The sequence below is a fragment of the Bombyx mandarina genome, chromosome A1, assembly GCF_030267445.1.
Source record: "Bombyx mandarina strain Sakado chromosome A1, ASM3026744v2".
NCBI lineage: Eukaryota > Metazoa > Arthropoda > Insecta > Lepidoptera > Bombycidae > Bombyx > Bombyx mandarina.
In genome coordinates, this window is record NC_143234.1 from 20040238 (window position 1) to 20057249 (window position 17012).

Below are 17012 nucleotides of genomic sequence, written 5' to 3' on the forward strand. Positions count from 1 at the left end.
TGGGCAGTGAGCTCGTCTGCGCATTTAGGCAATAAATTTTAAAAAAAACGTCGTCCGGCCAAATCCGGGTATATCTGTTATTATAAATACGACAGTAATTCAGACAACAGTCGCTTGCGTCTTTATGTCTTAATCCATTGGTACTTTATGGATCGAAGGTTGACAAGCATTTCTTTATCCCGGATAAAATAACATCATTCACTCTTTGGAATTCGCCAAAACGTAAATGTTGAAATATTGATGTGCCTTTGAAAAACAATGAAATATCGTCAAAAATGCCACTTGAAATTTCTTGGGGTAGGTTAAATATAGAATTGAGATTTATGTGTGGCTGCTTTGGACTACATTCTCGTTATAGGGGCTTTATTAAAGTGAATTGTCCCTAATGCGATGAAAAAATAAGGTACATTTTTGTATGTTTCGCAGCTTAATCTCCGAATACATGAAAAAAATCGCATACAGTCTCTCCAGTTGGAAAGCCATTGACAACAGCACCGAAATCCATTGTATATACCGTATATGGTATTATCGAATACCGTACTTATTTTAATGGGGCCAGAAATAACAAACTAAATTCTTTATCTGGAAAACTGGATACATCTTTATTGTACAAAAAAATCAATTAGAAGAACAATAAGATTGATCATCACCAAAATGAAAAGCCGTGTCGTTGATTTATATAATATATATTATATTAACGTATATTTATTTATATATTCATAAATAATCTAAAAAACTTCCAAAAAAAATCCTAACGCAAACACAATTTGCATAAAATGTCCTAAACACAATTAAAGTATACATAATTATTAATTTTAGTCTGTTTTTATATAGGTAGATTGTCTTATAATGATATATATGTTTGTATATGGTTATATATATCTTTTATATAATTATATATATACATTATTTACAGTTCTTATTTAGACGTGAACCTGGCTGGCTGCTTGTGCAATATATCTTTGAGCATTAGCAACTAAACCGGTCGCGTCATTACCGTTGCCAACGCCTCTCAGGAGCTGTGGATAATTAAAAACGTGAATTAATATATAGTAGTCCCAATTTAGGTGGTAAAAACAAGATGGACACCTTACTGGCCTAAGTTTGATTCGTAGCTCTTATATGTCTCGATTGAAGGGCAGCTTTAAATCTGTGAAGCGTGCTTTGAAAGCAATACTTTCAGCTTAAGTCTCATAGTGATGTCACGTTGATATAAAGTTCTTGGTAGCAGAGTCCAATCTTTAAATCGCAGAGTGTAGGCAGTTACGAAATAACATACTAACACACTTTTATAAATTAGAATTAATTACGTGGATGCTTTAGATTTTTTTTATCAAAATCACAGTTTTGTTATTTTGTTTTACTTCTCGAACCGACAGACATATTTTTCACTTTTTTTTAAGACACCTATTGTAATTGCTGTCTATGTATATATATTTTTTTGATAAGAAGTTTCCATATCTATCAAGTCCAATACACGTTCACTTTGTGACCTTTGTGACATCAGTGACGAGTGATTGTGACGAATCGGCGATAAGCTCATTTGTCCAATCATTACTAATAACAAAATTACATAAAGACGCTCGGTAATTTAACGTAACTTACGTCTGTGATTGATCCAGCTGATTGGTGGAACACTTGAGCAACTGGTGGAAGTAAGTGAGCGGTGATGTAGGCAGCGATGTTGTTGCTTTGACTGTTGCGAGAGTTGTACAATCTCTTGACGATGCAGTACTCTTCATTTAAGAAACTGTAATCGAATTGAAGGAAAGTAAAATACAATTCAATCGTCGGTACATTTCTTAATATATATAAATCACGTGTCACGTTGTTTGTCCGCGATGGACTCCTAAACTACTTCACCGATTTTAAATTAAATTTGCACACCGTGTGCAGTTTGATCCATCTTGAAAGATAGGATAGCTTACATCTTAATTTATAGCCGCAATATTATTTTATTGCAAATTATTTGTCTATTATTTGACATTCACAATTATCTGTTAACTTCAAACGATTTTAACAGATGGCGATATCTGTTGACTGGATTGAGTAAGTAATCAATAGATGGCTATAAATGTGTCATATAAGCTACAATTTAATAGCATAACCACCACGTGTTGTTGAGGCTAAACTATAAGTGAACATTATTTCGTAGTAAACGCAATAAGGTGAAATCCAATTGGTCTTACTTTGTTAATTTTTGGTATTAGCATAGCCGGCCACGTGTTATTTAGAAACGAAAACCTTAGCAAGAGCAACGTGTGGCCGAGACTGCTAGTTGAAATATATATTCTGGAGCTAGGACGTATCGGAAGTCCGCAAAAATAGGTACCACTATCCTGCCAATCTGTGCCAACCGTGCGAGATCATAACACAACCTTGTTATCAATGCTATAGAGCCACATATTGCTAAAGAAAAGATGCTAGATGAGATAAAGTAGATGAATTTGGGTCAAGAACAGTTACAGTAAAACATAAACTTGCGTAAAGCACGTGTAATTCGTGCTATATTAGAACAGCTAAGATCACACTCATTTAAATGGGTGCTCATGATTAAAATCTTATTATCGTGTGTAATTAGCTAAAAGCTCCTGCAATCTGTGTTTGGAGGTGAGGAGTTGAGGACAGGGAAACGACACAAAGGATGGCAAGGGTGCAAACGTCTTCTTTTTGCTGCTTCTAAAGGTTAAGATAAGAAGGATCTGATATTGCAAAAGAATGAATGTCTCTAATGAAATACTAGAGATAAATTCTTAGAGTGATTGGTTCCTCGTGTGCCAGTTTACATTCATGTTTGGAACGCTCAATATGCTTACCCAGAGTCACTGCTGGCTAAGATTGCATCCCAAGCGGCTTCGAAGTCATAGATTCTTCCACCTCCGGCACAACCCAGGGCTGGTCCGACCTAAAAAAAACAACACTTGTTATTCTTACCCGTTGGCAAACGTACTCGATTTGGACTAGTGTGATTTATCATCTTTCTCGAAAAACAATAGTTTAATATTAATACTAGAATTGTGAATACAAAATTTAAAATACAGTTGACTTTTAAATTATCTTACACAATTAGCGTTCGTTTTCACTTAAGTTCGTCCTAGGACGGTTAGGAATCCATAGAATTGAATTCCACTACCTAACTTGAGGCATGAAGTCGAATTATCGATTGCATTGGATCACGGCCATCCTACCAAAAACCGTCGAGCATATATTAGTAGATTTCTACTAAACTATTTAGCTTGGATGGTGATAGTATCCCGTGATGAAACGATCACTTTACCCAGGATAAGAATCAAGTGCCTCCCACTAAGTCGTTATCGGAGCCCATGGACGTCACAGAATATATTTTGCCGTTTGGCACGAGACAAGAGGTTTCGTAATTGACCTTTTTTGTATTCTTTTATATTCTATTTTCTTCAGAATAAAAAGCGATAGGGTAGTAACCTCATACCGCTATATTGACCTCAGTGCGGATTTCTCTAATCCATAAATCGAATATTTAAGCCCCGACCATGATTCAAGTATGTAACTCTTCGGTAACAATTGCTGAGTACTTACAGAGTATCGGAGTTGACCAGGGTTGGTGACGAGTTGATTGATAAGATTCAAGTTTTGTCCCACGTGTCCGAAGAAGGGACCGAGAGATTGTCTAAAGCCGGCGAAGTTTCCGGACCTGACGCCGTCTGTGTAAGAGTTAATGACCTGCAAAGAAGATTTTAATTAGATTTTCCATTTCCTTTTACTGAAACAACAGGTAATATTGGATGTTTAAAGAATAATTTTGGATACAGTAGATTGGGGGAATAAAGACTAAGAGTTAGTATAGGGATATATCTGTGATGTCACAATATTTTTGTTGAGTTGTTAAATTTAACTTTGTTGAACTGAAAATGACTTTTATTAAGTGTTAGTTTTAAATAGTCTAATTCAGTCATCAGAATTTTGTAACTCATTAGGGATATTAAAAAGTTAATTATCTAAAGTCACGTGCCTACCTAACAACTAAATAGTGCCAGCCCTATCGAAAAACTCTATTGTCCCCATACGAAACCGGTTTAACCACAAAGCCAAGGTGAATCGGGTCAAGCTAGTTTTTTCAGTTTTTGTGTAGATTTTGTAATGAAATATGTATAATAACGCACCGTATATTAAAATTTAACCCTCCGGAACCGTTTTAACCTCTATTTTATTGGTAATTACCCTAACCATTGAAATTTGTGTCGGATTTAGAAAGGGTCCCGATTTCCTCCAATCTACGGTACCGATTTTTCTTTCTAAAGTCTCGCAAAAGTGACACTGCTTCTTCTTATCAGTTCTTCTTATCAGTCTTATCAGTTTCGGGTAATAAATATTTAGACGTACTGTTTTATTGTTTCTAACAGCGGCATCTACTTACGTTAGCGGCTGCACAGGCATCACCGGGGATACCGGCAGATAGATGGGCGATAATTCCGGCGGTTTGGGCCACCGCTGATGCTTGACTTGCATAATCGCCCTGGCTGGCCATGTCCTTCAAGATCTCTTGAACGTTGAGGATGGCGATGCTTTTGTCAGTGTCATCGACGTAGTCCCATGCACGTGAGATTACGGAACTAAAATTATAATAATTATTATATTAACACTTGAACCATGATTGAAAAGTTTTGTGCAATAAAAACATAGTTTAAAGAAAGGATACTGTGAGCTTTGCCTGTTACAGTTTTGAAGCAGTAAAACGATTTCGATGTAATAGATTTCAATGCAACAGGCAGTTTAAATTCTAGCCTCAAGATAGTCGGTGCCATTGACGTCGTGATGTCTATTATCACTAGATGCACTGTGACGATTAGCTTCATACTTGCGATTCGTATTATATAGTCTGCTTCAAACGATGTGTAGACCGTACAACTCCCAGATTTTCCGATACCCAAATTAGATTCAAAGACACATGGCAATAGGATTTCGTCTTTGTGACAGAATACTCACGTCCATTCTCTTCCCAAATAAAATGACGTAACTGACTATGAGTTAAGGCCTATACGATAACTATGAGTACTCTGCTTTCCGAGATGATAGAGTGGTTTATCAATATGCTGTTCCTAGAGAACTTGGCCTAACTTGATAGGTCTCAGTTTATCAGTAACTGTCTTGGTCATGGAAGTTCAGATATCGATCACTCACTCATCGAGGCCTGGGAGGGTCAAGGGATTTTGGGTGAGAGTCTTTTCTCTCCAATATAAAGACTTTTAATTTCTATTTGGCGTACGGAATTTCTATCTTAAATTGAGATAATTCTGTTTGACTCCATACAGAAGGATCAGTCAGAGCTTCTGGAGTTAAGATGGGATTTTGATTTCCTTTGTATTTTTTACTTTTTACCATGGGCAGTGTTCTGAGGAATTTGTCAATTGAGGTGAATCACACAACTCAGCAACGGAGAAGAGATCATTTCCACTTCTTAAAGCCACTTGACTACGATCATTTACAGTGCATTCTCGGTGTACATTTTTGCCATGTAATCCTGAAATGATTCACCCTCTATGGCGCAGATCGAGCGCTATAACATTTCCTTCTTTAAATGGGGTTGGAAAAGAGTCTAGTGTCAGTTAGTGTATGTGTCTTTGGCACTGCTGATGTGATCTGTGACGGTAGTTATTGACCATTCAATGAGCCGTATTTTCATATTTTTTTAGAAAGTATTAAAAAAATTTTAGTCGAAGTCGTCGTGGTCTATTGCGGAAGACGCTCAGCCCATTTGCCTCTATCGGGTTATATTATACTTATATTAATATTAGTTAAAGCTTACATAATTACCTAGCTTTTCCATCATCAATGTCGCGTGGAATTTCATTATCACTGTATTGATTGATGGTCACCGATGGTGCAGCGTAGGCGCTCTGCGAAAAATTAAATTCGGGTTTTGGTTTAAATTATACACAACAAATTGTTTTCTCGGGATTGTTCTTTTGAGGCTTAGAGCGAAGAGCTTTGTCGCTCCACCGATCGATGTGTTAATGCGACCAGGTACGCCGGGAGCTCATCTAGAGCTAATTTTTATTTACTTAATGGTCAGGTTAGATTAACGGGTTATAGCGGAGAATCGAATTTCAGACGGCCTACTACATTCTAATGATTATTATATTATCGTTCTAGATGGAGTTCGCGTTCGATCTCACGTTAAATAGCGCTCGGTGGCAAACAAATTCACATGAGACCTTGAGACATGAGGTTGTAGTCTGAGTATTATTATATTGTTTCATCTTGGAAAGTGTATTATTTCGCCGCAGTAATAGGCATAGGGAGGATATTCGTGCGAGCTCGCAATAAATTATTTCACTATAACTACATACGCGATGATATTGTTTTGGTGAGGAAGTTATTTTTATTTTTTTAGTGCTTAGATGATTGTACGAGATGACAGCCCACCTGGTGTTAAGTAGTTACTGGAGCCCATAGACATCTATAATGTAAATGCGCCACCCATCTTGAAATATAAGTTCTAAGGTCTCAAGTATAGTTAAAACTGCTGCCCCACCCTTCAAACCGAAACGCATTACTGCTTCACGGCAAAAATGGGCAGGGTGGTGGTACCTATCCGTGTGGACTGACAAGAGGTCCATCAGTAAAGTTAGTTCGTAAACGCATGGTAGGTATTTCCGTAAAAAAAGGGGATTGCGAGAAATTACAAAGATAAAATTTTTATGTTTTGTGTTTCCTTTTGTTTTTACCAAACGAACGAACAGACGTTCTAAACGGTCCTTAAGAATCTTTAGCAATGTTTTCCTAGAGAATTTGATAGTAATTAAATCGTCCGTGTTCACGAAAACGGTAAAGTACTTGTCGTGGCGTGTGACCTTTTTGACAGGACATAAGACCTACAATGACTAGACATAGACAGACGAAGACAGAGATTTGAAAATAATTCGAAAATAAATGGAACGAGGGCGTACGTGACCAGCGGCACGGCAGTACATTTTTTGACTTCTGAAAAGACAGACATACAAAAAGACGAAAAAGAACGAATCGACCCTTCTTATATAAGATGTTCAAGTGACCTTCGACCGTTCAAGTAGTCATTCGACCGTTCAGTATTCGAAAAACAGGAAATAATATAATGACAGTTAAAAACGTGAAATAAAACAGTAACAGTATTTTTAAAATTAATTATATCTTAATGTAGCACATTGAGATTATATCGCAGAATTATCTGAACTAGAGGTCCCGCAGTAGTCGAAATTCGACTATAATTAATTGGAATTGTAAGTTTGTACACTATTATGATTGTATTTTATACTTCGCCAAGAAATTTTGCCAAGACTACACTATAAAAAATATTATCAATGACAAACAATATTTAATCTATTCTCAATTTGACAACAGACGTCAAGAACAAAAGTTTGACAATAAATAGTATGCACTATGCATGCGTGTGTGCGTCAAATATATGGTATGTAGTGTGTGTAATGTTTTCTTTATTGATTTAATGTATCTTTTATGCATTATTTTAAAAAAATATTAGCATTGTGCACTTCTTCTCTATATTCTCTATAAGTGTGGAAATTTTCATACTACTCCGTCCGCGCAATTTTCGTAAAAAGGGATACAAAGTTTTTGCTTTACGAATTAATATATAGATTCGTTATCTCTTATGTATTATATGTTATTTAATTACTATTTACTACTGAAGAAACATCAAATAATTCACTCATGATTCCAAGCTAATTTCCCCGCCAAGAAAAGCCGTCAGTATTTTTGTGTTCGCTCTGCAAATCTGAGTATACTGACACGCGAATCCGGTACGAAACGCTTCGCCGCGATGTACCGGTATATCCTGCGTTTGACGTATGAAGCCATCTTGAGGAATGACAAGGCGAGAGAAATATTTCCATTGTATACACGAATAAAATGCACGGTTGTTTTGCTTTAGGACTTGTGTGTCAGCTCGTTCGCAGTAAGACACAATCCGATCATGATTTTGTATTTAGTGTCTTTTGTAAATTTCATTTTAACCGATTTGTGTTGCATCATTACGATATATGCGCATTTGAATGTAGAGGAAGTGAGGTATAACGGGGGAATGGCTGTGGAGTGCGAAGTACTCCCTCAATACCTCATTATCTATTTGGTTTTAAAAGTCGTCGTGGCCTAAAAAATAAGACGTCCGGTGCATTCGTATCTAGGGGTGCATCGGTGTTGGAATCCCGCAGGCAGGTGCAAATGTTTCTAATGAAATACGTACTACATAAGAAATCTTCACGATTGACTTCCACGGTGAAGGAATAACATCGTGTAGTTAATAAAAATCAAACCCGCAAAATTATAATTTGCATAATTACTGGTGGTAGGACCTCTTGTGAGTCCGCACGGGTAGGTACCACCACCCCGCCCATTTCTGCCGTGAAGCAGTAATGCGTTTCGGTTTGAAGAGTGGGGCAGCCGTTGTAACTATATTTAACTTATATCTCGAGATGGGTGGCGCATTTACGTTGTAGATGTCTATGTGCTCCAGTAACCACTTAACACCAGGTGGGCTGTGAGCTCGTCCACCGATATAAGCAATAAAAAAAAAAATTAAAAATTATAGACATATTTAAAATAACTTAATTTTAATCTTTAATTTTAAGGTTTAATCTCGCTGGTTTTATTTACAAGATAATTCCGAAGTTTCAATCACTCTACAGTTAGTTATCTTGGTCACGAACGAAGTAAAAAAAAAAACAAGATTAAATCGTAAAAATGATATTTTTTGACATTATATCCATTGAACATCCAATTGAAGTCCGAACATTTCAATTCTACGGAATGAACGCGCTTCAGGCACCTAATCAGACCCGTCATCCTCAAAGCCAATTTCAATTTTCCACGGTCCGCACTTCACACGATCACGCATTCCTCATACATATGTAATTCACATATAAATTTGACGTTAAATTTGAATTTTGATTTCACGGAATACATTTTTATAGGCAGATAGGCAAATAGGCCAAGTCACATTCTTACGGATCCATCAGATCCAATAACCTTTGCATTAGACACCTTCAAGCTCTAACACTAGGAGCAGGCTTAAGGACCCCGGTAACCGTACTCGTCGAACTCGATAAAGAGGTCGACGTGCAACCTAACCCATGCATCAGCCCGCTGAGTTTCTCGCCGGATTTTCTCAGCGGGTCGCGATTCCGATCCGATAGTAGATTCATTCGCGAAGCAATTGCTCTTGAGTTGTTAGGTCTCCTTCGGAGGCGCTCGGGCAGTTGTTAGCAAATCCCACCCCTTCTGGCTGAGCCTTTGCTCGCCCACCTGACCTGGTGAAACTGGAAAGGCCTTCGGGCCACCAGTAATCTTTCAAACACAAAAAAAGAAGGCCAAGTGAGCTTATGACTCGCCTCAGCTAAGCGGTTACCGTAGCTTATAGACGGCATGAATGCAACAACCTTGAAAGTATCTTGTCGATGTAGAAATTGTTTCAAAGCTATCTCACTCTTCAAATCGTGGTATGACTGAAATAGGCAAAACTATGATACCTACCTGTAGCGGCTTACAATTTGTGCACACACTGTTTACGCAAAGCTTAAAAAATTTGGTGGTTTGATTTTTATTACGCGGTCTAATTCTTTCATAGTTAAAATTATGTGTCCATATGGTCTTACTTACCAATTATTTATTGAGAAAACAGTGAGCATCTTTAAACATCCTTTAGAATTTGAATAGGGGCATAGTCGCATCAGACGATACGATTACACTAGGCTTCTTATCTTATAGATAATTTCTTTTTTTTCTACTTCCAACATCGCCACTAATAGATTGTGAAGACAAATTAAGTCTATTTCTTACAGCATAAATAATCATCTATAAGTTGTGGATCAGAATTGACCAGGGCTTTGCTTGGCGTGTATTATGACATGTGGCTATTCCAATGTACATCCACCGTAAAACGTTATAATATAGCTAAATACATACAAATTCTAGTTCTTGATAGTAATGAAGTATTAAGAAGTACGATATAACGGCCCAATGTCTATTTATTCGTAAAAATGCACCATAATTTGAAACGCCAATAAACTTTATTTTCTTTGGCTTTGGCGAAGCGTAGATATGATTAAACATAATTTTTTTACGTCAGAAGTGGCCACGAAAACTGGAAAGTATATCAGAAATAATAAAGTAAAAAATAATGAAATGTCAAATCAAACTGTAAAAGCAGTTTATATTTAACTAGCGGCCCGCTCCGGATCCGCTCGGGTCTTTAACAAAAATTTTAACGATATTTGACGTTGTTTTATTTAAAAAAAATAAAAGAACACTTCTTGCGGCATAACTATGTATAATAGTTAAACATATGCTGTCGCGACACTTTTTGTAAATAATAATGTGTTCTACAAAGTCGTAATACATTATTTTATTCTATCATCAATAATTTTCGCAGGGCACACGATGTAAAGAGTATTTTAGGTATTTTTTTTACACTTTTGGTTACATTATTGGAGTTTTAGTAAGGATCCCTAATTTTTTCAAAAAATATTATAGCCTATGCACTCGTGAATAGTGTAGCTCCAAAGAGTGAAAGAATTTTTCAAATCGGTTCAGCAGTTTCGGAGCCTATTTAATACAAACAAACAAAAAAATCTTTCCTCTTTATAATATTAGTATAGATAAGCAATTGGATGTGATATAATAAGACAGAAGAGAAGCGAAACAAGTCGTAGGGCATAATACTAACGTTTCTAAGTATTTACGTTGGAGTATTTCCAATTTGGAAAGTTTCACCGCACGCTTCGGATAATATTTATATATTCAAAACACGCAACACGTTGTTCATATAAAATATGCTGTCAGATTACTTAATGACGGGCTTAGGGATGGTTATAATGTTTACGTTTTGCATTTACGACCTATTTATTTCCAGGGTCTCGTTTAGTACGTAATTCATATAAAATTTTATTAAAACCAATAATCTAATTCTTTTTATCCCCTACCTATTGGCTGAGAGCCTAAGGTGCTATTTTTTTATACGCGCGGACGGGACGGTGAGCTCACTGGCTAAGCCTGAGAGAATTTGCTAACACTGGCTCTAGCAGGAGCAGTGCTTCGCAGAATCTACCATCAGATGGAAATCGGGATCCAGTGCGAAAATCCGGTGAAAAGCTCAGTGGGTTTTCTACGGGCTAGATTGCATGTACTCAAATCCTTTGAAACTGAAACTGATACTGATACTGATACTGATACTAATACTAATACTAATCTGATACTGACACAGATACTGACACTGATACAGATACTGATACTGACACTGATACTGATACTGATACTGATACTGATACTGATACTGATACTGTTACTGATACTGATACTGATACTGATACTGAAACTGAAACTGAAACTGAAACTGAAACTGAAACTGATACTGACACTGACGCTGACACTGACACTGACACTGATACTGACACTGATCTTGATACTGTACTGATCCTGATACTGATACCGATACTGATTACTGTTCCCTAATGTTTCCACTAACTAGTGTCGAACTCGACATGGAACTCTTACGTCAATGTATTATTTACATCACATTTTATTTATTCTACTATAATTATTTGAATTCACATGTATCTATACTTGAGACCTTAGAACTTATATCTCAAGGTGGGTGGCCCATTTACGTTGTAGATGTCTATGGGCTCCGGTAACCACTTATCATCAGGTGGGCTGTGAGCTCGTCTACCCATCTAAGCAAAAAAAAAAACGTGGGTGGCCACACCGCTCCAGCCATGGGCCGTGTCCTATATATTATTATTGTGTCCAATTTGAGTAAATATTTCATTGTTTTTAATACACGATTTAAATAACTAATCCTAATTGGCTAATAAAGTTCTGAGAAATAAGTGTTTTTAAATTTTTCGTGCGAATTGAGATATACTATCAGTTTTCCGCGAAACTTATCATCATCAATTTTATTTAACGGCCGTACGAACTAAGAATATTGAAAATAATATTAAAACTATTTTATAAATATGTATATAAAATAATTTCATAAATAATACTTTATAAAATTATTAAAAATAATAAAATGTATATTTTAATGCACCTACCATTATTCATTCTGCCCTAGTTTTGGTTGACTGGTAGAGAATGCCTTAAGCATTAAATCAGCCCATGTAGATATTACATGAAGTGTAATAAATAAATGAATAAAACAGTATATTCAAATATTTATATTAAAACAAACTACTGCATTACTGCTTCACGGCAGAAATAGGCAGGGCGGTGGTACCTACCCGTGCGGACTCATAAGATGTCCTACCACCAGTAATATACCACGAATATACCGCGATACCACTCCCATGATCTTATGATCACCGCTAATTACCTATCCGACCTAGGCGACGAAGCAACGCAAAACCACCTTTTCCCGAAACATGTCTTGTCGAATCCTGCGGATCCACTCTCGGTGATTTTAGGATCTTCAAGAGTCGGTCACCGTTCTCGTCGAACTAGTCGATTAAGAGTTTGACGAGTGAACTTAATCCATGGACATGGCCCACTGAGTTTCTTGCCGGATCTTCTCAGTGGGTCCCGATTCCGATCCGGTAGTAGATTCTGCGAAGCAGTACTCTTGCTAGGGCTTGTGTTAGCAAATTCTCTCAGGTTGAACCCGTGATCTCACCTACCCGTTCACGTGAAGCTGGAAGTGCTCTTTAGGCTACAAGCGAATAGGTATGGATAAAAAAGAGCTTAGAAGTCGCTGTGGCCTAAAGGATGAGATGTCCAGTGCATTCGTATCAAGCGATGCGACTGTGCCGATGTTCGAATCCCGCAGGCAGATACCAATTCTTCTGATGAAATAGGTATGTACTTAACAAAAGTACTCGATCATCCACGGTGAAGGAATAACATCGTGTAACAAAAATCAAACCAGAGCGGGTTTGATTTTTGTTACACGATGTTATATAATTTCGTTATATTCAAAATCTGGTCTAATAGAACCAAGCATTACAATATTGGTATATCCACTTGGTGCCCTACATTGTGATATTCGTGGGCTCGGGCAATGAACAAAATGAAATAAAAACTAGGAAACATATCTGTCGACTTTGGAAGTTATTGTTACAACTAGCGAAACGCCCTCGCTTCGCTTCGGAAACTGTGATTTATTATCGATTTCTCCACTATTTAATGGATGCTATTATGCATGAGTCGTCTATTATCAAAGGAGGCAATCTGTGCATTTGGAAAAAAAAAAATTATTGATATGTCAATACAGATTGATTTGAATATAATCGTCTCCTTCAAAGAATACGGTTCAAAACCTGCACTAAATAAAGGTTAGTAGTTAACCTGTTATTTATCTAAGATGTCGTTCCGAAGAGTTTTGTGACTGCCAATGGAATACAAAGTCAATAATTCGTTTTTCTGATTTACCAATCATTGTCCAAAAGTCAGATTGCCGGCTTTGATAATAGTCGACTCACATATAAACCTTCCTCTTCAATCACTCTATCTATTAAAAAAAACCGCATCAAAATCCGTTGCGTAGTTTTAAAGATTTAAGCATACATAGGGACAGATATAGGGACAGAGAAAGCGACTTTGTTTTATACTATGTAGTGATTGCGATACCGTGAATGCCGGCCATTCCGCGCATAATTTTATTTTTAATCTCACATTGTAATGCGAAAGGATTTTTGACGTCTTAATTTTTGAAATCGCTTCGAGCGCGATTCACGTATAGAATATTTTTTTATTAACAATTTCACAATGCAGTAAAATATTTTTTTAAATAATTACACTGCCTTATAAAAATCGTAAATAATACTAAAATAAAAGCAAATGTAACTATATATTATGTCATAGTCAAAAACTAATTAATAAGAATTAATTGTCTACGCTCTAGCTAGACAATTGTTTTTTCTTTTATCTGTGAAAATATACACGAAAACATCTTTTCCATATTGTAGGGAATCCACAAATACACAAATTGAACAAACAAAGAAAAAACAGAACGAAAGTTCTAGAATTGTAAAAATTGTTTGAAAACGTGGTGAGTATAATATATTCTAAATAAATTTGAAAAAAGTTAAAATTACTTACTGTGGCGACGAGTAATACCAAAAATATAGGCTTCATTTTAGTGGTCTGTTATGTGACCAATCGGTATATACTATACAGGATTCCGTGATTAATGTTCCACTATTTATATATAAAAAGACAATTAAAATAAATATCAAACAACTGTACCAACGAACGCTGACAGCATCTAACGTTCAAAAGATTTTGCATTTCAGTTAAAATTGACTATGCTTTATTATTGCGATTTTAAGGTTTAGTTTCTAATGAAGATGATTTCTTGAGGTGTACGCCTCTAGTTAAACTAAGTGCTGTTCGAAACAAAGCGATCTAATTGATCCGATTGTTCTTATATTTGTTCGCATCGAGAATTAACGCAAATTTAACTGTTGAATATGTAACAATGTGGAATTAAAATGTTTTGTAGCGTTAACGTCGTCTGTTATGTCAATGTCGGTAAATGACATTTTAAATAATTCACACAGTAATGAATCTATGCATGTTTTTTTACAATTTTTTTTTTATTACTTTGTTGGGTGGACGGGTTCACAGCCCACCTGGTGTTAAGTGGTTACTGGAGCCCATGGGCATCTACGACGTAAATGCGCCACCCACCTTGAGATATAAGTTCTAAGATCTCAGTATAGTTACAACGGCTGCCCTACCCTTTAATCCGAAACGCATTACTGCTTTACGGCAGAAATAGGCAGGGCGGTGGTACCTACCCGCGCGGACTCGAGTCCTACCACCAGTAAATTTAAATTATTATTTCATATCGTTAATATATTAAACATAGAATATTTCTCCGATAGCACTGCGTTATTATCGCGCTCAATCATATTCACGAGATGAATAATTTTTAGCAATTAGTTTTTTAGTTTTTATATTTCACTCCTGTGTACTTTTTCGTCATTATTTTTGTTGTTTATTAAAATTCATTTTTCAGCTCACGGAAAACCCTTATTTTCTTCGTCTGGGTCAAAAAGTGGGATAGGCATCACGTTGTTATTTGATTTCGTCTGAATGTTACATACGCTTATCAGGTCTATTCTAGTCGATAAAATTGGACCTTGAACTAACTTGGATATAAAATAGGAAAGGGAGCATAATAGCGTCTCGGGAAAGTTGAGATCGCATTTCAGTTTCGGATTGAAAGCTGGGTAGGTTAGTAAATTAGTAGTAAATTCTAAATAGTGAACACTCATCTCTTCCTGATGCTTTATTGTCACTTGCAATGTAGCAGCACGTTATATATAAGACTTGGCTTCAGCCTTATTGAAATTTTTATTTCAGGAAGAAATTATTATAGGACTTGGCCTCGGCCTTAATGAAATTTTTATTTCAGGATATAATATAAATCGTATAAGACCTGGCTTTGGCTTTTTTGAAAATTTATTTCAGAAATTATATAGAACAGACAAGGCTGTATGGGCTTAGATCCCCTTGCCTTTCCTAATAAGGAAAAATTGTACCAAAAAAAATGTAGCAGTACGACTAAAAGTGAGGTATGAGGTAGGAGGTAGCGAAAAGTGATGGATGGCTATTTATTAGTGGCTATCGAAGCAGTAATAGTAACAAATTCCTAAACTGTTCATTTAGTGAATATCCGTATGATTAGACAGTTTTTTGTAAAATATTATTGGTTTTCCACTTAGTTATTTATAGGTTTAGTTCACTGGTATTTCAATTTCGGATATTATGGTTTCTCTACACCCTGTATATTAGACATAAATCCCATTTCCATTTTCTTACTCAAGTACCCTGAAATTCTACTTATATTTATATTCAATAAGACTACAATTCTTGGGAGTTAGTTTTCCGAAGATTTATGAAACAACAGTACACTCGACGAAGTATTATTGAAGTCTTACAAAGTCAAATTGCGAACGAAGGGTGGGGTATGAGTTGAAGCGATCAATGTTAACGTAATATTAAAAAGTGTTCATGTTTCGTTTTTAGAAGAACGATCCAAACATATTCATATAAATATTATATGTGTGTATTTATATAGGTATATGTGTGTACATGTATGTATGTATATTTGTGTATGTATTTGTAATTTAATATAAATTTCATTGCACCTACCGCTATTATGATATGTCCTTCTTCAAAAGAGGCTTGTGGAGGGTATTAAGCGGTAGGCAGCGGCTTGGCTCTGTCCCTGGCATTGCTGAAGTCCATGGGCGACGGTACCCACTCACCATCGGGTGGGCCGTATGCTCGTCTGTCGACAAGGGCAATAAAAAAATAATTTACTCTGCACTACCTTTGGTTGACCGGTAGTGAACGGTATTAAGTTCGCCAATGTAAATTTTATACGAAATGTAATAATTAAAGAAATAAATATTCGCGAATTTGTTGGAATACTTTTTTTTGATTCGCCGCATAGCAAATAACGGAAGTGTATAATTTTGTTTTTTCGTATGGCCAAGTTGCTTTATTAGGAGTGTATAAGTACTGAAAGTGGTGATCAACAGACTCATGGGCAATCTTAACTGCGCGATTACCGGAATTCATAGTCATCACAATTTATTTGACCGGTTATCTTCGTCTAACACGTCTAAGCGTGTTATTGCTTCGTAGCGCTTTATTGCTTCGCAGTTAAAAATATAGTAATGTGATACCAACGAGTGTAGAACAAATCCAAATTTACTACATTAAAATAACATCATAGGTAATGAATGCATAAGATGGGTGGAGTTTCTTTTTAACATGACACCGCTCACCGCCGCCGCAGATTTCATTTATACTATTTACCTACTGCATTTATCCATAGAACGTTCCCAAATATTTTTTGTGCCAAGTACCATCTGGCTTTGGAATGAACTTCCGTTCACGATGGTTCTAGAGCACTATGACCTGTACTTCTTCAAAGGTTTGAGGGGAATTTGCAGCTTTAGGCTTTGGATTGACTGTGTCCCTTGGGTTTTTGAGGTTTGATGAGCCACCATGATGGTATATCTCACCATTACCTC

General features: G+C 36.3%; 1 protein-coding gene across 1 annotated transcript; it reads right to left on the reverse strand.

Annotated features, from left to right (window-relative positions):
• Nucleotides 1-577: 577 nt before the first annotated feature.
• On the reverse strand, nt 578-14129 carry Fib-l (silk fibroin light chain). The gene is made up of 7 exons (XM_028174031.2): nt 14062-14129; nt 5791-5873; nt 4394-4589; nt 3556-3699; nt 2817-2905; nt 1606-1750; nt 578-1019 (listed from the first exon to the last, which is right to left on the reverse strand). Exons 1-7 carry the CDS (start codon nt 14095-14097, stop codon nt 924-926), a joined length of 789 nt encoding a protein of 262 aa, XP_028029832.1. The 5' UTR covers nt 14098-14129; the 3' UTR covers nt 578-923.
• Between the last annotated feature and the right edge of the window lie 2883 nt (nt 14130-17012).

What these genes read in the sequence shown, in the direction of transcription:
- Fib-l (XM_028174031.2), bottom strand. Translation starts at nt 14,097, where the DNA reads ATGAAGCCTATATTTTTGGTATTACTCGTCGCCACA. An exon ending in TGGTATTACTCGTCGCCACA is followed by an intron (nt 5,874 to 14,061) that starts GTAAGTAATTTT and finishes AATTTTTCGCAG; the next exon opens with AGCGCCTACGCTGCACCATC. An exon ending in CAGCTGGATCAATCACAGAC is followed by an intron (nt 1,020 to 1,605) that starts GTAAGTTACGTT and finishes AATTATCCACAG; the next exon opens with CTCCTGAGAGGCGTTGGCAA.